We start from the raw sequence: 25,636 nt of genomic DNA, 5'->3' as shown, positions 1-25,636 counted from the left end.
CAAAGTCTCAAAATTTTTTATGCGAGGGGGGACACCCCTCTCGTGCTCTCCCCTTAGGGTGTTCTAACAGTTTTACTAGTAAAAAAGCATTGATAACACCTTTTAGATTGCACCATTGCACACATCAATTTCTCAAAATTTTCCATGAAAGATACGGGACATCCCCCTCTGACATTTTCCCCCTCAGTTTCTTGTGTGTGTCCCCCCCCCCCATACTATCAATTTCTTCTTTCAGATATCCTGGTGAAACCCTGTCATAATATCCATCCAAATTAAACAATACTGTATGGTTGGATACTGGTCATCGCTTGAGCTTTTATATCTATGTTTTGTTGTGACTTTCGAATTTCATTTTGTTGCTTTCACCATTTTCAACCGTCATGAGATAACTCATGATAATCTCACAGAATACACTAGGATTTGAGAAGTCTTTACTAATGCTGTATTTTTGTACATTTTACAAATACATGTATTGATATTTAACTTTTCTAAATGGGGTGGGGGTCAGTCAAAATTTCTGTGTTAGAGAGAGGGGGTACTCGAAATTGAGTTGCCGATGAAATTCCTCCTACTCCCCCCTACCGTAAATGATGACTGCTCCCTAAATACTAGGTACAGTGAAAAACATTTCATTTCAGTAAAAGGTCATTCAATCTCGTGAGGGCGCTGTACATATCAAGCTACCTGCTAGCTGCTTGAACTGGGTGACCTACATTCTTGTGCACGACCTACAATATACTCTACCTGTCTAAGCTTCCCCCACAGCAAGATACCTTCCCCACAGCGATGTTTATGTGAAACGAGTCGACGGTCGAGGTCGCAGTCCATGTCTCTGCGCAGTTGGTCAGCAAACTGCACTTGCCGCATGCCGTATCGACGATCAGCGCTGATAATCACGTTCGTTCAACTCTGCCGCAACAACGATTAATCTCTGACTCTGGGCGTCCCTCAAGCAGACTACCCTTTCTAAGTTTCTTGATTTATTACCCTTAGTCGCAGTCAGTACCGTTGCAGGTAACAATTTTAGACGTTCTGTTCATAATCGTTATCATCATCACAGTCCCTCTGTCAATCTATAGACAGAAGAGGGGCCACTCTACTGTCTATGGTCAATCACAGCCCCTATATTTCACCGGCAAATTCCTTTTTTAGCTCTATGCTTTGATATAAACAACATGCAGTTACACCTTAGTGTAGTCTAGGTGACGTTTACAGTGTAGCATTTATGCTTGTTATTTACATGTCATTTTAACAGTAAATTACAACATTTTCATGTTGTTCAATTCCATGCTGTTAAATCGCAAACTAGAGGCCGTACGTGTTACCTTCAACCATGGATGTTAAAAAGATACTTTCTGAACTTTTGTCTATACTGCACAAGTTAGGGTAATTCAGTACACCTTAGGTTTTAATTAAGGCGTAGACTGATGGCGGGGGACTGTGTATGAGCTTACAGTTACACTGTCAGGAGACGGTCCCTCCATTGAGGAAGAAATATGGTGTGTGGATCATAAACTAGCACACGCAGTTTTTCTATGAAAACGCACCAAAGATCTCCAGTTAGATCTACCTCACCTGTAAAATGTAAAGCCTACTGAATCAGTGCATATATATCTGCAATAATCTGCAATAATTATAGGACTTCGGCAAATACGGTAGAAGCTCTTACTGTCTACGATACTCAAAAGTGCTATCAAGTTTTGCTGTAATGTTGTGCAATTACAAAGATCATTCTTACACAACAAAGCATTAGTTGTTCATCTGAAATAGCTGGTGCTCATTGTCATGGACACATGTAATTTCTTCCAAAAGATATGTTAAACCCTTTGAGAGCTGTAATTTTCTCCTGCCAAAATTTTAGTGCAAAATTTTACCAATTTTCATGAATTTTTCTACAGTTTTTTCTCAAAACTTTGGCAAAAATCTGAGAAAAATTGACTGAGGTTTATTTTATAACGGGGACAAAAAATTTGTCCGTGACGTCAATGTAACTGATAATGGGATAGCATATTGTTTGGAGTGGATAGAGGGTATAACTTAATCATTTAATTTTCTGAAGGGAATATTACGAGTTTTTTGAAGACAAATCTATCAGCCATCCTACTTTATTTCATTTACATAAAGGCAAGAAAAATATGTCCTGCAAGTTCAACCACTCAGGTATCTTGATCATGAAAGAGTAGCTCTGAAAGACCTAAGTTAGAATGTATATAAGTCCATCATCACATCCTGTGTTTTAGCAGCATATGTCAAGGTGATGAGATAAATAGCTTCATTACATAAATTTATTATAAGTATTCTAGTTTCCCCATCTTGACTGATAAGTGCTACAAAGCTAAAAGTTTACCATCTTCAAGCTTCAACTTCAGTTTTTGTGCGTGTTTCCTCAGAATTTCAATGATAATGTCAGCTAGTGCAGATATGTGTCATATTTTCAATTTTCTTAAATTGTTTGTCATTTTGTGGGGAAAAAGGTGCCGATTTATGGCAAATTAATTGTCTTATGGAGGTAAACAAAAGACCTTCATGATTGTCTTCGTTCTTGCACTTTATTACATTTCACATTTTTGATACACTGCAAGTTGTCCTGTCGTTGCAATGATGGAAAGCATTTTGCAATGTAGAGGACCAATTTTGCCCTTGAAAACAATAGATTAGGAGAAACCATGGTGGTGAAAGGGTTGATTAATCCAGGAAGGATTTGCTTTGAAAAAGTTAACTGAATACCTCGGTGCAATCCCATGATCCCTTACACTGAACCAGAATCACATGACTTGTTGCATTCAGATGCAGGAAAAGCTTGATCAGTTTTAGGTTCAAATTAGTGTGAAAATGGTTCAATCTGTACATCTGATTTTAGTCAGATCATTGCCTTGAAAAAAGGTATACCCTGCCACGAAAATGGATGTGTCTTTCACCATCAAGGACAGCTCATTGTTTGAATAGACATTGGAAACAAGAAGTTGAAAATAATGCAGTTGTCAGCGTTGAATGCATAGAAAAGTCATACATGATGCAATTGAAAAGTACAACATTTTTTCATACTCAGCTTCTGTGGAAGAAATAACTTAGCATTGTTCAAATTGTTCCTGATAGACTGCAACACCTTTTAAAATAATCCTACTGTGTCCAAATATACTTTGCCCCTTTAAATAAACTTTATCTGCATACAATTTCATATAGCAAGAAATTTCTTTGAAACCTTATATAAGATTTTTCATACTGAAAACAGTGTGTACAGAGTTATAATGGTAAATTAATTTGTGTGTGCCAAGGTAACTTTGTATCCTCTCTGACCTCGAACTGTCACTTCAAAGAGTATCCTAGGTTAACATTGTCCTTGTGCTCAGCATTATCGTTTGGCCACAGCCCTGCATAGGTCATTACATCAAGCCTATTGAGTAAAGTCCAATCTGAGTGCTACAGGTACCAATTTGTATTTATTTGCGTACTACAAAAGTTCATCAGTATAATCCACTGTACTTCCATAAAGCAGACATCCAGGCCACGCACTGAAAGGTGTATCACTCAGGTGATTTTTCTACTAAGTTCTGTTTTTAGCTAATTGTCTGAAAGATTTCTGACTTTTGTGGTATTTTTTCTGGATTGTTTGGTGTTTTTATATTATTTATATTGTATCTCCCTCAGTGACATTCTGTCGTGCACTTACTCTTTTTTTTTGACATGTAACAAAAAACCAGATAATAATTGTCTGCATATTGTTTATTCAGTGGTTGTCTAGTAGTGTGTGACCCAGTTCATGTACTTCATCCTACATTCCACAATCTACCCTGTGTGTAGTTCTACTTCCATCTTTCCACTTGACATGCATTGCATACCTGTAATAAATTTATCCAATTTCAAAAAATCTGTGACATACTGTCGTGCACTTACTCTTTTTTTTTTGACATGTAACAAAAAACCAACAAATTTCTATGACAGGTTTGGTACATATTCGGTGGTACAGTAGCTCATAGAGACAGCATGGCTACAGCATTGGCTGTGAGAGAGAAGACTTTCCAATATCAAGATGACCTTCCTTCAATGCCAGTGCCACCATTACAGCAAAGCCTTGACAAGTACCTAGACGCTGGTAAGACTTCTTTCTAGCCATGCTTTTTATTACCTCCGGATCATATTCCACACTTTATGGAGTTTTTTCCAATCTTGTCTTCATTCTCAATTCTTGCTCACTTGTCAAATTAAATGTTTATCATTTCTGTTTTCATAATCTATATATCTCTATGTCTAACATTATATACAATGTGCTATTTTTGATATCACAGTGATAATAAAATAACACTCTATTTATTAGTTAGTCATTATCTACTTTCATCTCTTTTTGAACGAAGCACAGAAGGCTACTTCCAAAAAGTCTCCAATGCTTTTGAAGAAGAAATATTATTGTCACTGTGAAATTCAACATTGAATGAGTATCTGAACTGATCATCAAAGTTAGGACCCAGTAACATATCAACTTCTGAAAATTTTAAAGTCTTAAATAGTTCTTTGTGAGAATAGTTGAACGTGCCCTCTGTAAAATTGTCCTGTATAGACTTCAAGTAATGGATGGAGGTATCCCAGAGTTTTCAAAATTAGATGTGGATTATCATTCCTGAAAGGTGTTTGAAAAAGTCACCTCAACAATTTTTAGCTCACATTTGGTATATGTTTATAAACCAAAGAGAGCTTACATGGGAAGTCAGCAGCTTCTGTATGTCTGTATGTACCGGTATGTATGTTAGTACATTAGTATGTATGAGTGTGTGTGCGGATGTATGTCCGTCGACATCAAAACTCCAAAATCGCAGCACCTATGATCTTAGTATTCAGTGTTCAGTTGCACCCAGGGGTGGAGATGTGAATTCGTTTTAATGAACATATCAGAATCAAAAATATGTTAGTGAGGTAAAAAAAGGGAAATCCTGCAAATTGGTAAAACTGTAATCACAGGCCAGATTTGGCTGAAACTTTGTGTATAGGTTCTTGAAGATGACTTTGGTTAGATTTGTTCAAAATTGTGGTGAAAATTTATAGTTGGTAGTATTTTTAGGCCAACTTTTCCCATTCTTGGTCAAAAAACCTCTGAAACTGCTGGTCCCACTGCTTTGAAACTTGGTATGCACGATCCTAGGGTTTGCCTTTGTTAGATTCGTTCAAATTGTGGCGAAATTTTCATATTTTCATTTTTGGGACAATTTTTTCCATTTTTGGTCAAAAAATAATTTTCTCTGAAATTTCTCATCCAATTGCTTTGAAAACTTGGTATGCATGTTCCCAGGGGTAAAATTTATTATTCACTCTGGCCTGCCACATCGAATTAAATGTGAGCCAAGTGTCATTCACGCTATGTTTTGTCATGTCAATAAACTGTTAGAATGTCTACTGCATGAATGAAATACTGCATGTCAGCAGTTTTTCATACCAAATCAAGAACTATTAAAACAGAACAGGGTTCTTAATTTAATATTTGTTGATATTTTGGTAAATAAAAAAGTGGTACTGTTTGATGGATGACTTCAGAAGTCTACAAGGAAAGTTTGACCTCACATGTCCATAACTTGACCTCATTGTACTTTATTTGTGTACATATATAGTTTTCTTGTTTTTTGTTGTTGTAAACTGTCCGCATATCTTGACTTGGATTGGATTTGTAGATAAAATAACAAACATTCTGTCAGGTTTCATGATAATTGTGATTTACTGCTGTGTGTAATAATGATGAATGATACTGCTTCAACTGTAAACTGCTTCAACTGTAAACAGCTGTTACTGCTGTAACAACAGTTGTGAGTCACCTCCCACCTCACCTCCCCATCTCACCTCCAACCCTCCCACCCCATTTCAATTTATCTGGCTCTTAAGAGGTATAGATTTTGTATTGTTTTGAATTCAACAGTTGTGTAAAGAATCAAGCAACATTCCATCACTAAACAGAAAATCTGTAAACTAGATCATGCACATAATGAATTTATCTTTCCTCGGAAGAGGCTGTAAAGGATTATCTTTTCCTACTTCATGTACTTTGACCGTTTCAATCTGAAGTCCAAAGTCCAAGGGTTCAGTCGATAGCATTTTATACTCCAGATTCAGCTGGTACATAGCTTCCTTATCTTAATTTCCACCTTCCAACTCTAGGTGTCTAACAGTGCCATGATTCATAAACTCTTGATAATTTTATATAATATTGATTGCTTTTCAACAGGTTTTCCATCCATTCAGTTTCAAAGTCTAAAACTAATACATTCTAGCAAATCAGGAGACTTTATTGTCTAAAGCAAAGCATTTATGATTTAAGATTGATATGCCATCTTATCAGAAAGGTAATATCTTTTGATAAGCACATAGATAGAAAGATAAACATATTATCAACATCAGCCTTTGAATATTGATTTTTGTTTCTATTTTGGAGTATATGAGCCGATTTATTAAATTCACATAACATAAAAGTCAAAATTACATGTGCTTGTTAATTTTTTAAATGTCACATGGTATCCTGAAATTTTTCACTGAACGAGTCATTGATTTGTTAGGCTATTTTAAATTTTGTAGAAATTTTAGGGCTATTGATAATATGTTCTTTTAAAAGTAAAATGTTTTGTTTTGAAAGAGTTGATTGACTTTTTTTGTGGATGCCACTGGATACAAAATGCCACCATTGTACTATGAGAAAAGTATTAATATATTCATACTTTAGGTAAAATATTTACTCTCTTTCAAAACTTAATAAATTTTAGTGAAGCCATTTGTCACTAAAGAAGAATACAAACACACTGAGAAAGTTGTGAGAGAGTTTGGAGATGGAATTGGAAAAGAGCTGCAAGCTAAATTGGAGGAAAGAGCACGAACACACAGGAACTGGGTGAGTGTTATTTTGAAGGAAACCATCACAAAGAGCCAATGAATTAAAAATCTCGCTTGACCACTTGTTCTTCAAGGTGAATGCAGCTCCCCCTCTATCTAAACTTCAAACACTGCATACCGGTAACTCAACATTAAATTATGGAAATGATCAGGGATGCAGATAAGTGACTATAAATGGAAAAAACCAGCTAATTTGACTTACCATTCCAGCTACATTTTGTACTTTTTCTTTGTCTTTTCTTTATACTTTTCCTCTGATCGCTTCCCAATCATTTCAACCACCAAACTTTGCCATTTTGCTATCTACATAACTTTTTAGCCTGGCTAAAACCCTGGTTCAGCAAATAGCATTATAGATGATATGCAAATTGCCTTGAAGTTCTCCTTTCTTTCACAGGGTTGAAATTCAGTAAATTCTCGATCAGATTTGGTGGGGTTTAAAATTAGGGGAGCTTGAGAAACAATTCCAAGCCATATTTGACCTAGACAATGTAACAGAGTGGAAATAGAAAACATCATTGACAAATGAAATGCAGTAGTGAAACATACAATATTCCACCAAGTTGATTCAATAAAATCAGGTATTTTATGACAAGATGACACTACCAGTAGATAACAGAGTTGAACTCTTACAAAATGTTACCATCCAAGTAATGTGTCAGATTGTCTATTTATTTCACTGATAAACAGCACATACTGTTGTAGAATGTGTAACTCTTCCTTCTGTATTAATGTTTGAAAATGAAAAAATACACTTCTTTCTTTAGGGAGGAAAAGTTCTTTGCCTCAGGGTGGGTCTTTATAACTCATGGTTTGTTATCAAGTGTTATGATTTCATTGGCAAAATGAAATTTCATAATCATGTACAAGATGCTTCCATTTCAAGAAGAAAAATGTCTTCTTTGTTTTTATCCTGCAGCTTGAAGAATGGTGGGAGAACTTGGCATATCTGTCAGCCAGGACACCAAATGCTATCAATGTCAACTTTGCCGGACCGTATCCATTCCATGAAGAATTCTGGCCACTAAAGTATGGTACGCAGCTTGAGAGGATGGCCACTCTACTATGGGCATACACTGAGGTCTGGTTGACATTTAGGAGGTGAGTTTTTCAATTGGAGAATTTAGGATGCACTGTTCTTGCTGATCAGAATTGTCAGGAAACTTGTTAGAAAATGGTATATTTAAACACATTGACCATATGGCATTGAAATTTAAGTCAACCATGAAAAGATAGTTTAACATTTGTGCATGCAAGAGACTTAGCAAGAAATAGGAAAGCAATATTGTATGAACACAATGCATTTAAGTAGTTCATACTTGAAAATGAAAGATTTAAACTTTTGCTCAACTTTCTCAAGTAAACTTTCAACCATTCTCTTTCAAAATATAGAGTAAAAATCAGGGGCGTACAACTTTTGGTACTTGAGAAACAAATTATCCAACATTTTGCCGATATTTAAAATTCAAAATGGCTGCCATCCCTGTGTTATCACTATGGAGGAAAATAAAATTCCTGATTTTCACAAAAAACTAAGCAAGTGAAAACTGTTTTTACTCCATAAGTTGTAGGCTGAAAGAATATTCTAAAAAGTCTGAATATCTGTCTCCCAGGTGCATTGTACCTTGATCTTAGTTTGTGATTTTTGTAAATTGAGAAACAAAAAACCTGTTTTTGTGGATGTGAAGTCAAATGTAAAAGATTGCTGTTTTTGAGAAAGTACCATAATTAAATATATTCTTACAGTTTTTCTGAAAAAATGTTTCCGCCATCAGCTCCTGGCCATTTTAAACTGAATTTTTATATATATTTGTATGTGACTGTATTATTGTGCACATATCTAGTAAATTGTACGCATGCAGACTAATAAGAGACAATCTTTTTTGTGGATGCTTTTTATTCAGGGAAGAGTTGCCTGTTGACAAAGCAAAAGCCCTGGGCAATACACCAGTGTGTATGGATCAGTACAGAAGTATCTTTAACGCATGTAGGATTCCAGGAGCTGAATGTGATTCCATCATAAGGACTTTCAAAACTGGTATGTCGCTTGATATATCTGTATGTATGCATGGCATGAAAATTAATAAATATTTATGTGGATATACCAGAAGAGTAAATATTTAGAGTAGATTTTGTCTTGAGTCACAAACTACATACATGCATCTTAATCTATGCATCCCAGTCAAAGTTTTAATACATTTTCACCTTACAAATGTTTCAAGAATGTTTGTTGACTTTTGAGTCTTATGGCACTTTGTTTCCTGTTAGTATATTGATTTACAAAATCCTTGCATGCCTGCCGATGGACAATTCATGGGATTTCATATTGAATACAAATCTAAAATTCCTTCCTTTGGATGATCAGGATGAAAACTACAGTTTCTCTTGATTAATGTTGAACAATTTAGTTAAAAGAATTTTTTGACATCATTTTCAAAACACCATATTCTTGATCAATAATTTCTCCACAGAATCAGAAGGACCATGTTCAGGCACTGTTATCATCTTTAGGAACGGTCATATGTTTAGAGTGACAGTTGTTGATGACAATGGTAATGCTGTTACACCGCCTGAAATTGAAAAGTAAGTAGTCGTATTCATGTGAAAGTAAAAACTATAAGACATCACAGTTTTAAATTGTTCACTAACTAACATCAATGCAACCTTTCATACAGGTCTGAGCATTGGCACTTTTCAAAAAACTTTTCCTTAATGTGTCACTTCATTTAGAAACAATTCATAACTGCAAAACAAAAGAGCTTGTACTTCTCTGTACTGTGGTTTTATGTTTAGATAGTCATAAAATTAGATTTCACAGTATGCACTAATGTACCCAGATGTGTCGTCACATTATTAGTCCTCACCAATAGTTTACTCTTTGCCACCTTTCCAACACTTGGTGGCATGTTCACTTCACAGTTCTCAGTGTTAGACTGGGATGGCCTTCTGTCTGATTCTGACCACAAAATAGACATATTTAATAGTATGCATTGTTAGAGGGGGGCTACAGAATTACAACTGAGAGTTTCGGCATTTCTTTTGTTCTGTATCTGATCATCTCATGTGTTTTCACTACAAAGGCTCAACGATTTTGTTTTGATTTGAAATAAAGTTTATTCTTGTTGCTCCATTTTTCCAACTTTTGATGATTTGAATTTGCTAACATTTCATCAACAAAAAGGGAAGGCAAGAACTGAAACAAATACCGTTCAGATATCTTGGGCATTTACATTACAAACATAATACCATAATGTCACTTGTACATTTGCTATTTCAGCATTCACTGGTTTCACATTTATTTCTCTGACAGCACAAATTTTTCTAACTCTACGCCATGTACGTCATTGTTTTCGTTTAACATCCCAGGCAGTTGAAGTACATCAAGGAACTATGCAATGGTCGACCAGCTGGTCCGGGTATTGGTGCGCTTACTGCTTGGGACAGAGCCTCCTGGGCTGAGGTAGGGATGCACATCTTTTCTCCAATTCATCTTGAAAGAGGGGGTGGGAGTTTGGGGGTTTGTGAGGCTTGGGGGGGGGAGGGTTGGACTTATATTAAAGGATGGCATCCATTTTACAGATGCACTTTCAGAAATGGCCACTCATACTGACTCTTTGTCTACAGTTTCAAGAACATGATAGTATCACTATTGTACACCAATCCATCTACAACTCCCACACAAATAGCAATGTTCACATTTTTATATTTTTTATGTGGATCATTGTTCTGCAGTCAAGACAATACCTGATCAGTCTTGATCCAGAAAACAGGAAGTTCTTGGAAGACATAGAGTCTTGTATCCTGTGCATGAACATGGACATGGATAATTCACCAACAACCAGTGAACAGGTAACATTCAAAGTTAAAATCATTTGTGTTCACTGTGTCTATCTATCTATCTATCTATCTCTCCATCTATCTATCTATCTATCTGTCTATCTACATGTATCTGTCTATCTATCTACCCATAATAACCATCATCCATTTTTGGGCTTTGCTTACTTAGTTTTTGGTGGGTCATGACAGTGGAAATTTGATAAAATAAAGAAAAAGTGAGTAAAAACATACTTTTGTATGGGTTCATCAGCTGTTGAACAAAGTAAACATACCAAAAACATTAATATACATGCATGTACATACTCATACACATACATCTCAAGCACTGTATTCCCCTGACAAGACAAATACAAGTCTGGTGTATGGATGGATATTTAGGTGTGTATACTGCGCTCAGATGATTTATAATGTACTTCTTTCTTAATTACTTGCTGACAATTTTATTCTATGCACCCACAGATTGGTCAACTAGCAATGAATGGTCACGACGTTGCAAATCGTTGGTTTGACAAATTTGCTGTCCTGGTTGCTTACCCAAATGGAGGTATTGGATGCAACTGTGATGTAAGTTGATGGCAATGTTTTCCTTCAAGTCAGGATGTTTTTCTAGAGACCTTACTTCTGCAAAAAAAATTATGTGTGCTAGTGTTACACAGATGTAAACTTTTACCCTCTTCCCTGTGAACAGGTCAGCAATAACCATTCTTAATGAATTTTGGCTAAACAATGGTTGTGTTGAAAGGGTCTGAGAATTTACAGTTCTAAAAAAATTCAAAGTCATGAAAATTGTATCAATTAGAAAAGGAAGGTGCAGTCCATGTATTTAAAATTTCAAAATGTCGATAATGAATGTTGTTCAGAAGTCTTTACCACAAAGTTTTGGAATGAAATCATTCAGAAACTTTAATATTTTTATACATTTATGACAATGTATGTTTATGATTTTTTTGAAGTGTGTACAGAGGAGGTTAAGGTGAGAGATACATAATCCTTCAGAGAAAAATGAATGAATGAATGATCACTAGTTCCAGCACAGCCTACGAAAAATGCCAATGTAATCTTTCTCTTTGATTTGCCAGCATTCACCTGCTGATGCACTTGTTGCAGTGATTACTGTAGAAAGGATTTTGGACTTGCTGCGGAAGATCAACGGTAAATGGAAGGTAAGATCTTGAAAGATATTACATGTGAGTAATATAAAGATTTCCTGACAAATTTTGATGACTTAAAAGGAGTTTTGTAATGTCTTTCAAATTGCATTAAATATTATTGTCCTAGGAAAACAAGAAGAAAATTATTAATAATAATATTCTTTATGTTCCTTTCAACTTTCAGCTTCACTCCACACTGCGTTCATATTTGATCTTATATCTTAAACAATAGAACAGCAATGTTTGTGGTTACAGGTTTGTTACTAGTACTAAACATAGCTGCACACATGCGACACTGTACTCAGCTGTTTCAAATGCTGAAAAACCTTTCCAGTGTTGAAGCTCGTAGTCTGAGTCATTAATATATCTTATTTGTAGCATTAGCAGTAGCCTATTAAGTTGTATTTTTGTCTTTCTTGCAAGCGTAATTTCCAAGAATGTAATCTGAACTTGTGGACAAATATTTATTTTTGCATGTTAATGAGTGAACAATGATGTCATTTGTGAATAGTCCTATTGACTGAATGCCAGACAGTGAAATGATACCTTTTACATTTATGTAGAGTACATCCCCAAAGAGAAGTTTGACCCCGCCAAAAGAGTTGAAGTTTATTGTTGATGACAGGATTCTAAGGGACATCAAGGAGGCTACAGAACAGTACATCAAGATGGTGAGCATATGTTGCATATTCTGGAATAAAATCAACACATTTTAGATAATTAGTTTTTGATTTTGAATACAGAGAAGATATGTGTAGGATAAATCTTGCATTCAGAATTTAAGTGTGATGATTGTGAAAATTAAAATCTTACATACTAATTTTACTTCTCCATTTCCCGCTGTTTTTCCTGGTCTTCAGGCTGACAACTTGGAGTTTATTATTAAACAGTTTACAACTTTTGGCAAGAAGGTCATGCGTGAGTTCAAGATCCACCCTGACACTACCATGCAACACGTCCTACAGTTATCCTACTATAAGATGCATGGCAAGTGAGTAACCCTTGCTGCTTCAAAGATAAATGCTTTGTGTTTACACTGAGCTAGTCTTGAAAATGCCTTATAAACCTACAGGTACTCCAATCATGGGTTATACCGTGTATAAAATATGAATTGTGATTGTTTCTCTGTGCGCATTAAAACCATAGCCCCTCAAGAAAAACTTGCGGGTCTATGATTAAACCCAAATTTCTAATTTTCAACCATATATTTGCAATGTTAGATTTGGTCTTTGTAATGCTCAAACACACTTTCCTGTGGGCGAGTCTCAAAACCCGGACCGAGACGAGTCGAGACGAGACCATAATGACCCCTCAGGCCGGGCGTTGTAAATACATCATAATACAATACTACAGAAGTTTGCAGTTTATTGAGAGTGTCAAGATCGACATGCACAAAGCAAGAGGTAGCACAATCAACGATTGGAACAACTGAAAAAAGATTTGTCGAGGTTTTTCAACTTGAGTTCAAGGCGAGCTCGAAACATGCGAACTGCGATGCGACGTTGGCATTATGGCCTAAGCGATAAGCGCCAGATTCAGATTCTACTATGATATCTACTGTGAATTCAAAAAAGGTAACCTTGTATTAGAAACATACATACAGGAGATTTAAGTGATCATTTTTTAGAAATTAGATTCGCCATTTATAAACACATAGGAAAGTAAACTGAGAGCTCATATGTTTTATTTATTACAGTGGTTCTGCACCATTTTTCTACATTACCGCGGTACTATAGTATATGTATGTTATGTGTGTGGAATCTGAGGCAGCCTCAGATTAAGATTCAGATTAGGAGAGCTATGTAACCACTGACTGGAATGTACAAAAATGAACAAGCATAAGTCAATGGTAGGAGTGGGATATCACTTCTTTGACTAAGACAGAAGTGGAACAACGTCCTTTTTCCCCGTGGCATTGGTACAGATGCTGCCTATGTGCAAAAAAACGTAACTTTTCTATCAGTAAGATAGGAGGTACATGGTAGGAGTGGGATATCACTTCTTTGACTATTAAAGACAGAAGTGGAACAACGTCCTTTTTCCCCGTGGCATTGGTACAGATGCTGCCTATGTGCAAAAAAACGTAACTTTTCTATCAGTAAGATAGGACGTCTTTTGCGGTCTCGTCTCGACTCGTCTCGGTCCGGGTTTTGTGACTCGCCCTTTCCTGTGCCCCCACAGTGTATTGAAACACCCAGTGCTGTGCCCCCAAAGTTTGTTGAAACACCCAGTGCTGTGCCCCCAAAGTGTGTTGAAACACCCAGTGTATTGAAACACCCAGTGCTGTGCCCCCAAAGTGTGTTGAAACACCCAGTGCTGTGCCCCCAAAGTGTGTTGAAACACCCAGTGCTGTGCCCCCAAAGTGTGTTGAAACACCCAGTGCTGTGTTCCCCACAGTGTGTTGAAACACCCAGTGCTGTGCCCCCAAAGTGTGTTGAAACACCCAGTGCTGTGTTCCCAAAGTGTGTTGAAACACCCAGTGCTGTGTTCCCAAAGTGTGTTGAAACACCCAGTGCTGTGTTCCAACAGTGTGTTGAAACACCAAGTGCTGTGTTCCCAAAGTGTGTTGAAACACCCAGTGCTGTGTTCCCAAAGTGTGTTGAAACACCCAGTGCTGTGTTCCCAAAGTGTGTTGAAACACCCAGTGCTGTGCCCCCAAAGTGTGTTGAAACACCCAGTGCTGTGCCCCCAAAGTGTGTTGAAACACCCTGTGCTGTGTTCCCACAGTGTGTTGAAACACCCAGTGCTGTGCCCCCAAAGTGTGTTGAAACACCCAGTGCTGTGCCCCCACAGTGTGTTGAAACACCCAGTGCTGTGCCCCCAAAGTGTGTTGAAACACCCAGTGCTGTGCCCCCACAGTGTGTTGAAACACCCAGTGCTATGCTCCCACAGTGTGTTGAAAAACCCAGTGCTTTGCTTGTCAACACAACTCGACGTACCATGTATTTCTAAGGTTCATTGATTGACAATTGACTTCATATCCAGACACAAATACACTTATAGTCAATAACGCTGCTGCTGAAATATAAAACGTTTTAGGCTGTGTTTGACAAGCAGAATACACGCTTCAAAGCCATTCACCTATGCCATAGACAGTTCATTAGGATCTTTTATAACACGCCACATGGTCATTCCGTATCGCGATTCGCCAGAATACGTCACGTGACGAGAAAATAGATACGCCTAGTCCCCATCGGATCGACAAAAGTGACGTCAGAGGGTATTTTTTGAAAAGCTATTTCCCTAGGGAAATAGTTCTGACCAAATTTGGAAAAGTGCCCGGTCACTTGACCGTAGTGTCGTCTGCAGCTTTGCAACAATGGCGGGTGACTAGAACGTGATGTGCGTCCGAGATACGTGATGACACATTCTCTAAAATAGATTTTCCAACATTCCCACAGCGTAGGAACTTGAACAGCTCATCGACGGAAAAGATTAAAGTGCAACCGTTTTACTAAGGATGTCGCTAGGTATGCTTAGAATATGTTTTGAAAGAAAGTGATACCACGTACAATTGAAACTGCTGTCATGGTGGAAACGTCGCCCAGTAAACTTGTCACAGTGGATTGTTACGGTGAAAAATATCAAAACGCATTAAAAACTATATCAATACGACATGAGCATGTGGTGTGTTATAAAACACCTATAGCCTGGTCTTTATTTGGGCTATAGCACTCCTCTGTTACCCCTCGTGGCCCTGTGTTACCAGAATCACATCGCTATACCCCTCGGCCTACGGCCTCGGGGAATAGCGATGTGTTTCTGGTAACACACGGCCCCTCGGGTAATAGACGGGCGCTATAGCCCTCATGACCAGGCAATAGGTGTTTACTAGTACATGTACTCCTTCCGAATTTGAATTTGGTACAATTACAAAAGTATGTTTTTCCACAAAACAAAGATTTTTCTAATTTTTATGGGAAAGCTGTCAACTTCTTCCATCAACATGTTGGGTAGACTTTTGAAGATCATTACACAAATTTCACTGTCACCTTACAAAATATTACATCGTGAATTGAAACATTCTTGAAGTAACACTTCTCACACGTGGTCTATGCCTAAGCAATTAGGGCATCTTCCATTGCATTTATTTTCTTTGTATTAATAATTGCCAAGTTCAGTGATTCTAATATTTTCTTCAGCACTACAAAATTGTATGTTCTTCTTTGGCATGTGTCACTTTGTTAGACCAGCACCAACCTATGAGACAGCCACAACTAGGCAGTACTATCATGGACGTACTGAAACCGTTCGACCATGCACTCAAGAGGCAGTGGAGTGGTGTAGGGCTATGTTAGATTCAAATGCACCTGTGAGTAGCAATTCTTTGTAGTTTTCACCCACCAGTGACAATATTTTGCTAGAATTTTGGTTGAATTTCAATCGTCATACATGTATTGACAGCAATTTATTTCCTAGTCCATATTCAGATAGAATGTTGCTCAGGAACAGATATTCAGACTCTCAAATTTTAAAAATGTTTTTCTGGTTTGCTGTTTGCATCAAATCAAGTTTAAGTCTGTGGAGAACATGAAGATTTAACCATCTTCTTTTTGTGACAATTGAAAATATTGTGTTTTCTTACAAAGAGTTATTCTGGGATATGGCAACCATTTTTGAAATATATACTTAGGTAATTTTTTTCTCTGCTATCCCTAACTTCACAAGAGGACCCTAATTTTCATTGATCATCATGAAAGGAATGGTTCAAAGATATTTTGGAGAAAAAGTCTGAGCAAAACTTTACAACGTTGAGTTTTGAGATGTGTGGTACATTAAAGGTAAATGCAGTGAAACATGTAAGAATAGTATAAAATTTTTTGTGGCAGTTTGGTCATCAGAACATAATTCAGAAAAATGGGGAAATTTCAAATAAATAAATAGTGATGGAACTTTTCAATCTCAGTTGTCGTGTGAAAACATTTAGACTAGCCCGCTAGCCACTGAGCAGTTTTTATATCTCAACATCAAAACGTTCCGTTAAGTAATTCATTTGTTCCCAGTTTCTTCTTTTGTCATTGATATCTTTCACTACATGTCAAATGTATGCCCTAGCTGGGTCAATGTTAGTGCCATAGGCCTATGTGATCACATGGCTAATACAATCACACAAATCTGAATGTGTGCACACCACTCATGTTATATTAATTCCAGACAAATTTTGTGGAAATTCATTTGTTTTATTGTGCCATAATCAAGCCCATAGACTAGGGGCAAGTTTACGTATGATTTGTGTCTATATTTATGTGTAACACAAATACAGTCAGCAAAGAAATAGAATAGCATAAAAGAATGTTTTGCTTATATTTCATGAAAGATATTTTAATTGTCACAAAATCATTCTTCCTTACCCTTAAATTTCAAATAAAAAACAATACAAAAAGTAATGATGTCATCTTCAAAGATGGATATTATTTTCAGTCACATTCAGTCACACAGATGTGATATACATATGCCTGCAAATTTCCAGTGAAGGACTACCGTTTTAGTAAATGACCGAATGACAATAGGAGATAGGACTGATTACTTTCCAAGTGACCAGAAATGTGATTTTTTTTTGCATGTTGTCCATCTTTCAGGCATCCATGAAATTACAGTTGTTCGAGAAATCTGTAGCCAAGCATAACCAGTTGATGTTTGACTGTTTGAATGCCCAGGGCTTTGATAGGCATCTGCTTGGCCTGCAGTACTTGGCAGTGATAACTGGTCATCCCATGCCAGAAATGTTCCTGGACCCTGCCTGGACCAAAAGGTGACAAATTAACACATTTAGTGTTTGGATCACAGAGTTGTCTATCATTTGATGTAACAGCAGCAGTTTCTGTAACTTTACAACAGACAACAATATTTCTGCCACTTTTTTTCACTTTAAAGCCAGTATCACTGAACTAGGGATGAATGCGAAATACAAACTTTGAAATTTGAATGATGTTTTGATAATTCAACCACCAGATTTGCAGAGAGAGTGTTGTGCATTCCTGTTTTGTTTAAGTTTCATTTAGCACTTTTTTTTTCAAGCACATCACACAAAAAGGCATAATTCGAACAGCCCCAGTTACGGTGACTTAACCTAGTTTTGGATCTCATGGTTTCCATTAATTAGTGTATATTGATAGAATTAAGGGTTCCTTAGGTCAATATTGTTGCTAACGTGACACGGTTGCTCCTTTTGACATGTTTTCTGTATATACCATGACAGAGTAAGCCATCTTAATTTTTGAAATTAACTATGAAACTAAAATAATTGGATATGCCAAACGATATAGTTGACTTCCCATGTGACAGAAAATTGACTAAAAAATCATGTTGAATAACAGCGACTTTTGTCCCATTGAACTTTTGACCCCATGTTCCCAGTTCCAGGACAGTTACTTGGTAGAAGTTAAACACTGGACACTTAAAGCCATGAGCCTAGCTCTGTCTATGTCCAGGTAGTGAATGTCTTTGTAGTTGCCATTTACATACTGACTGAGGGCTTGTTCCAGGACAGCGGAAATTTGCCCACCAGACACTTATTATATACAGAACTAACTGTGTAAAGGCCTGCGTTTGGGGCCAGATTGTCTCTTCAGAAAATTTACTCACTAGATTACAATTTCAATGGAAAACAAAAGGCTATACCCTCTTACATACTAGCACAAAAGTGATCCCAGGGATCTCCAAAAGTGCTTTTATAATAACCGTTGACTCAACTTATGGGGTAATGGTTTTTGGAAAGAATGAATCTGCATAATTACAATGGATGCTAGCTTTCAATAATGCATACTTATTACATATCTGAATTTGAGTTTTAATATTTCCAGTAAAGAGGTAACTCCAGGGCTCGAAAATTCTCGCCGCCCGACGCCCGTGACAAGTGAATTTCGAGTCCGGGCAAGTGTAAACAACATTCTCCCAGCCCGACGGACAAGTGAATTTCAATGAGGCCACTGTACGTACGCGCTGCCACTCTCTCTAGTTCTTTGAGTGTACCGCTTTCGATGGCCGGCTGATAAAATAGCTCTGTTCTGCTTGGTTACAAAATGGCAAAATATTGACGTCTTTGCACGCTTTTATGTTTTTTCTTCTCATGAAATCATGTCACGATGCCTCCTCAATAGAAAACTACAGCTTTACAATAAAATGTTGTAAGGTGTTGAAACAATTTACCCTCCTTCCTACAAAGTTGCAATGTATTGAACAATTTACTCTCCTTTCTACAAAGTTACAAATTCCCTGGTACGTGAAGCAAACATTGTTGCTGTTCAATACTGCAATCAGGGTCCCTCTCAGTCCCTCATGGACGGACCATACTACTATCTGTACAATACATCATGGACGTATAGCGACCGTGAATACACTGAGGCTTGGCTTTGCCTGTGTGAGTCCCGCGTACCGACGTCCTTTTTAGTCCAAGTTTTACCTACATTGCTTGAATCAAAATTTGGCCTGCAATTACTCAGTTTGATAGTAAAAACCATTATTTTAAAGGAAACTTTCACAAACAGAGTCAGAATACAAGGGAAAAGGAGAAAAACTTGAGGTTTTCTGAAAGGTCAAATCTGGGTCATCTTATGTGATGTCATTGTGAAGACCCCTTAAGTACACAATTATGGTGGAAAAGAAACCACCTCGGGAGGTCTAATAGGTACAATCTTATGATGAAAGGTAATTTCTTGCTTTCCAATTTAATGGCATTTAGCTTGACTGCCAGTTTTAAATTAAATTTTATTAACAGTTATGGCAAAGGGAAATTGCCAACAGTAGTTGCAGTAAGCATATCCATTTCAAATCATCACATTAATATTTCTGCAGATTCCTCCAGTTTAATGATGTAATAGTGAACATCACCAGACATTTCTTGATGATATCAAAATATCAAATGAAAATGTTCCTTGGCTACAATGTTATCATTATCATGAAAACTATTATTACTCTTTAAAACATTGGGAAATGAATTGAACAATATCATTGTGTCTTGTTTTAAAGGATTTTGACCTGACCCTTTTTGTCTCAAGAAAAATACTTATGCTGAAGATGTTATTGAGCCTGCTTGATCACAACTATGACACAACACCACAATACTTGTATCTACACTGTCAAAATGCTACCAAATGCTTTCTTCTGCATAGAAAATTTGTATTTGTGTGGCTAACAAAACCACATAAGGAGCTTGTAGTGTATATGTATAATAAAATGTCATACTGTGAACACTGACTCAATGCTGCAGAATTATTCTGTATCTGTGGTAATATACACTTCACATTGCTACCTGATTTTTAGAATTGCCACCTAATTATTTCTTGTGGCAAAAGTTTACCACTAGAAATGAATAAGTATTTAAATCCCTTCAATGTCATAAAAACACAGATAATTAATGTAATGAAAACTAAACAAATATTTCTTTAATGTAAAAACTATCATGAACAAAATACAAAACATCTTGATTTGTAAAATTAGGAACTCCTGAATGCCGAGAAAGCTGTTGCTACACTTGAGATCATGAACTGTTTAAAAGTTGCTCAAAGTGGCTACAAGAGTTTTGATTTGGCTAATGAGTTGGCTAATCATTTTGGTGACTTAGGGGAACCCTGCAGTTTATGCACATACCACGTGGTAGCAGTAAACTAAATGATACTGAAAGTTTTACATGGGCACAATTTAACACAACACCGGTGGCCTATAATATACTTACCCTTGGTGCACCTACCTCACTTGCCTATTTAACACAAGGTACCAGGTCATGATGACACACAATGACAATGTACCGGTGTTGTTTTATTGAAATACATTACATGTCCCCCCAAAATTTAATTTGTCCCCATTAAGACCTACTATGGGTCACTGTGTCCTCATGCTAGCAAAAGCTGGCTGAAACACTGTGCATGTATACGTTACATAAGATATTATTTTTGATACACAGACTAAGGACACAAATTTATCAGTAAGTTACAGCATGGAGGTAGTAGGAGCCTACTACCTCCATGGTTACAGCGACTGTTTCTTTACAATGACATGAATAAAACCATACACATTTACTCCTTAAATCATCTGAAATTCAGGGCAAGTGAATTTTTCATTCGGACAAGTGAAATTGAAAATTCACTTGCCCTATGGCAAGTGAATTTTTAAAAAAATTTTCGAGCCCTGAACTCACATATTGGTATCTTTTTCCACAATTTTTTGAATTTGATGGGCTGTTTGACTGTGTAATATCAAAATTGTTGATTCATAATGATTAAAATATCTGACTGTAGGGTCAAGTTTCATGGATTCACAAATGGAATTATTTCTGCCAGTAAATGAGTATTCCTACATGTTTACTTCCTACAGTGGTGGAAATGGTAACTTTGTTTTATCCACAAGTTTGACAGGCTACACATCAATTACTGGTGGCTTTGCTCCAATGTTAAACAATGGCTATGGTTTGACCTACGCCATACAAGACCATAGGTAAGATAAGGTCAAATATAATGTTTCAGCTATCACAAGTTTTGACAAGGAATTTTCAAAAGGGCCATTGCACATGTCGAAGAACACATACTCTTCAAATATCTATGGAATGAGACAGAAGATTGCTTTCAATTTTAGAAATGTTAGATAAATAGGTTATGAAAGTGAAGTGAAATCATTGGCACTGTGTTCGATCAGCATATTAGATCTGAAAAACGAAGGCAACCAAAGTTATAATCAGTGTTCCCTCATAAGGTTTCGAGAGGGTGCGCAACTTGAGATACGTCTGATTGCCTCACAGCTGGGTCCGTTCATGTATATGCTAATTTACTGAGGTACGTCACAACGTACAATGAACGTTGGCTCCGTTCATGCATATGCTAATTTACTGAGGTACGTCACAACGTACAATGAACGTTGGTGGCAACTGTGCCACCAACGGGCGCTAAACCCGAAACGCGGAAGTAAAATCTACGCTGAGATCGCACACTTCGCCCTGAGTTATCGTTTCCAACACTACCGATCAAAATTACGAAATGACTGTGACTAAAGTTGCGCAAAACATGAAATTTCACTGCGAGAGCAGTCGGAGACACTGCGCAATTAGCGCGCAAATAAGCCTTAGCGGGAACACTGGTTATAATTCATCTCAATTCAGGATGATTTTCAGTTGTCTTTTTAAAATTTCTAATCCGCCTTTTTCCCTCATTCAATAGAATCATTCTCACGATATCATCATGGAGAGATAATCCTGAGACGGATGCCCTGAAGTTCTACGCTACAATTGCCGAAACCCTGCAGGAACTGCGATCTTTCCTCACCAATGCAAAACTCTGAAATATTACAAAACATTTAGTCTTTGTATGAATTCTTTTGTTTTTAGATGTAAAATTATATGTTAAACTCATGTATCAATTTGATTGTAACTTTTTCTCAGTGTGTGTCAAATTACATTATAAAGTTTTCAATATTTCTGAAATTTACTGGCGGCAGGAATTGTGGGTTCTGAAGCTTCACCTTTCTCTAACTTTTTCTCTTTTTTATGAAAACTGTAGACTAATTACAAGTGATGACAGTTGTCCCAAAGTCTTATATTTCCAAATTAGGATTTGCAAACTTAAGTTAATGAGAGGATAATTTTTAATGTTCTCTTAAGGAAACCTTGAAAACTTTTATCCAAATTTGTTTTATATCTGGCTTGATTCAGTGCATAGACAAAAGCATGTACAATGTCCTGTCCTCCACAAGACTCAGTGTTGAAGTCCATGATGCCACATGTAGAGTGCCCTCAAGCGATGACAAGGTCTGTAGACTCCTGGAAAGTCCTTGAATTTGAAAACATCCTTGAAGGTCCTTAAAACTGAAAAAGTCCTTGAAAATTGACAAATCACCCATGTATTATTTTTGAAAATCATGAAATAGTTGGTCATGGCATCATGAAAACAATTGTCCTTGAATATGTCAAAGTATAAGCAAAATTTCAATTTTTCAGGTTTATAATCCCACAACAGCAGCTGTTGGTGTGGCAGCTGATACAGAAATTTGGTACAAGAATTTGAAGTTGAGGGAGAAACCCTGCCAACTTAGCGTCTTCTTTTCAGGGAAAGAACATCAATAACTTCATTTTCATTTGGGAGAACAATTTTCTTTAAGAGTATGTTCATCCATTTCGTTTTTGCTCGTGCAATAGCAGATTTTTGCTCTCAGTGTCAATGGCAGCAAATTATGATTTTGGATTTTGCGTTGAATACCATTGGAGATTTTACTAGTTGATTAAATTGAATTCCAGAATTTGCAATGCCATATTGAATTGCTATGTGCCTTGAGTGCTGTAAATGATGGGGAGATTGCATGTATGTTGATATAACTTATGTTACTTCAGATAATACTGCCAATGTTAGGCATTGGGATAACACAAAATCACTTGACTGTTACGGCAGTTTCTCTTTTGATTGTTGATTTTCAGGCTAAACTTTTATCAAGTGTAGTTTGATGTGTCTTTCAAACTGAACTTTGGGGTTCTTCAACTTCAATGTCAACTACCGTATGTTTCAGTGGCTTTAAATACTGCAAAGCAACTCTGATCAGATGGATTTTACTAGAATTGTGATGCAACATTGGCCAAGGCAATCAAAATAAGCACTTACATAGTCTTATCAAGTTCATCTAAAGTTCTTGATGCAGTCTTTCCCATAGTAGCTATGCTGCCTCTAAATCGTATTTCATTACAAATAGGAATACAGTCAATTTATCATTCTTCCGTCTTGCTGTTTATAGCATAAATAGACACTTAGCGTAAGTTTTTGAAGTTTGTTTTTCGCCATTTTTGTAACAGTATATGTCCACTAAGTTAGGTTCATCTGCATTGAGCTTTGGCATTAGCAATAATGGCATAGCCTTTATGACACCCAAGTTGCAAATCAAAGGATGTAGAATAACATGGTTATTTTGAAAACACCCTATTAGAATGTATATGCACATAGACATAAGCCCTTTGAGTGCTTTTCTCACCAAAATTTTAGTGCAACATTTTACCAATTTTTATGAATTTTTCTGTTATTGTTTTGATAATTTTTGACCAAATGGACACACCTTTAATTGGCTACAGTTTTTGATCCAAATTTTTGCAGGTATCTGAAAAAAAATTGTGTTGCTCTAAAAAAAAAAATGTTTGCATGTATAATCTATGGAAACAACAAATATTGACTTTGGTGCTCAAAGGGTTAACACAACTCATCACCTTCTGCTACCGGTACATGTCACGTGATGCCCTGTGCCAATGTCCTTACATTTATATTTTCCCGTGATTTTGTAATATGATTACATACTGTCAAAAACTCTAAATTTTTGAAAGGAACAAATTATCTTTTCTCACAGTGAGGAAGTTTCATATTGTCTTGCATTTTGAAACTTGCTCAGATTCCTGTTTACAGCCACAAAAGACAACGAAAGTTGAGATAATTTCCATCACAAACCGGATACAATGGTCTAAGAGGAAGAAACCACAAGTTTTTACAGGAAGTGAAAGTGAGAATAGATTTGATACAAATCATGTGTCAACATAACATTGACTCATGGTTGATTGTGGGAAGGTATTTGATGTTTTCTTAATACACATAAAAGTAAAATATCAAATAACTTTTGCCCATCATATTCACTCAATATTGAGTTTTAAACAATAACAAGGAGTGTCATAGATGTGCATAGGCAATTATTAAATTTGTAGGATTTGCCAACAAATTTCAAAAAGCTATAAAATTGGTTTTACATGCAGCTTTAGAATTCTGCAAATCATGAAAAAGATAATAAAAAAGTTACAGGTGCTCAGTGATTGTAGTGTTGTCCCCAGGCAATGTTCAAATTTTTAAAGTAAGATGCAGAACCTGTTTTTCAAACTGTGTAGAATAGTAGATTCTGACATTGACAGATTTCTATCTGTCAAGCAATTCCTTCTCCATGACAACTCACGAATATCTTTCATGATTTACCGCAGCTTTTATAGAAAATCCATGAGTGGTTTGTTGGATATTAGTTTGGGATATGTGTCTTCAAGTAGAATAGAGGAAATGTGTTTTATAATTTTGTGGCAATGTAATACTCTGTTATTTCTGGAGTTTCTTTCTTAAAAGTTTCAAGTTTTTTAGATCATCAACACCAAACAATGCAATAATTTTTATTTTGAAAAAGGTGATCAAACAATGCAAGTGATATTCTGATACAATGCAATGTTGAACTTGCTGATCAAACAATGCAAGTGATATTCTGATATAATGCAATGTTGAACTTGACATTCAAATTTTTGTGATGTCACAAAGGTTCTAACTAGATGCAGTCTGGCTTGGGAGTTATGTGATGTTTTTGTAAGAAGAACATAAGACGGTCAAAATGATCAGGGAGGAGTGCATTTCAAGAGTTTTTAGATTTTGTTGGATACAATCAATTATTGTTTGGACGATTAAAGATGAAATAGATCAATTTTCGGGAGTGAATTATTATTACATAAGAGTGAACACTTTCTTAACAATTTTTTTTCGAATTTTCCTGATCATATCACCCTGCCATGAAAATGTCAATCCTGACAAACAGGGCTCAGACTGAATAATAAAAAAGTAAACAGACTGACAAACAACATTAGACAAACGAACTGAAAAAGAGACTAAAAAGACAACAAGTAAATCAACAAATATAAACATATCTAAACAAACAGACCAACTGCTAATATATATATATATGACAAATATGTTCAGCACAGCTAGCAATTATGGAAATCTACTCAACAATTTGTTTTGTCATGTATTTTTAACAGTCAGTCTGCGTATTAGGATGTTTGTGTTCATTTATTTGTGTTTATA

At 36.4% G+C, this 25,636-nt stretch overlaps 1 protein-coding gene across 3 annotated transcripts; it reads left to right on the top strand.

Annotated features, from left to right (window-relative positions):
- The first annotated feature begins 690 nt into the window (after positions 1-690).
- LOC139141161 (peroxisomal carnitine O-octanoyltransferase-like) lies at positions 691-25,259 on the top strand. 3 transcript variants are annotated; one of them, XM_070710770.1, is made up of 16 exons: positions 691-1,014; positions 3,943-4,093; positions 6,738-6,862; positions 7,784-7,965; positions 8,769-8,902; positions 9,336-9,447; positions 10,231-10,324; positions 10,597-10,713; positions 11,161-11,265; positions 11,781-11,864; positions 12,416-12,523; positions 12,713-12,843; positions 16,041-16,164; positions 17,432-17,604; positions 21,165-21,284; positions 22,001-25,259. In XM_070710770.1, exons 2-16 carry the CDS (start codon positions 3,985-3,987, stop codon positions 22,119-22,121), a joined length of 1,839 nt encoding a protein of 612 aa, XP_070566871.1. In that variant the 5' UTR covers positions 691-1,014; positions 3,943-3,984; the 3' UTR covers positions 22,122-25,259. The 3 variants fall into 3 exon arrangements, with proteins under 3 accessions (XP_070566871.1, XP_070566872.1, XP_070566874.1); XM_070710771.1 differs by lacking the exon at positions 691-1,014 and adding an exon at positions 3,382-3,532; XM_070710773.1 differs by lacking the exon at positions 691-1,014 and adding an exon at positions 3,404-3,426.
- Positions 25,260-25,636: the final 377 nt, after the last annotated feature.

Source organism: Ptychodera flava, chromosome 9, assembly GCF_041260155.1.
Source record: "Ptychodera flava strain L36383 chromosome 9, AS_Pfla_20210202, whole genome shotgun sequence".
Classification (NCBI taxonomy): Eukaryota; Metazoa; Hemichordata; class Enteropneusta; family Ptychoderidae; genus Ptychodera; species Ptychodera flava.
Note: the sequence above shows the minus strand (reverse complement) of the source record. Positions and strands in the feature narration are given on the sequence as shown.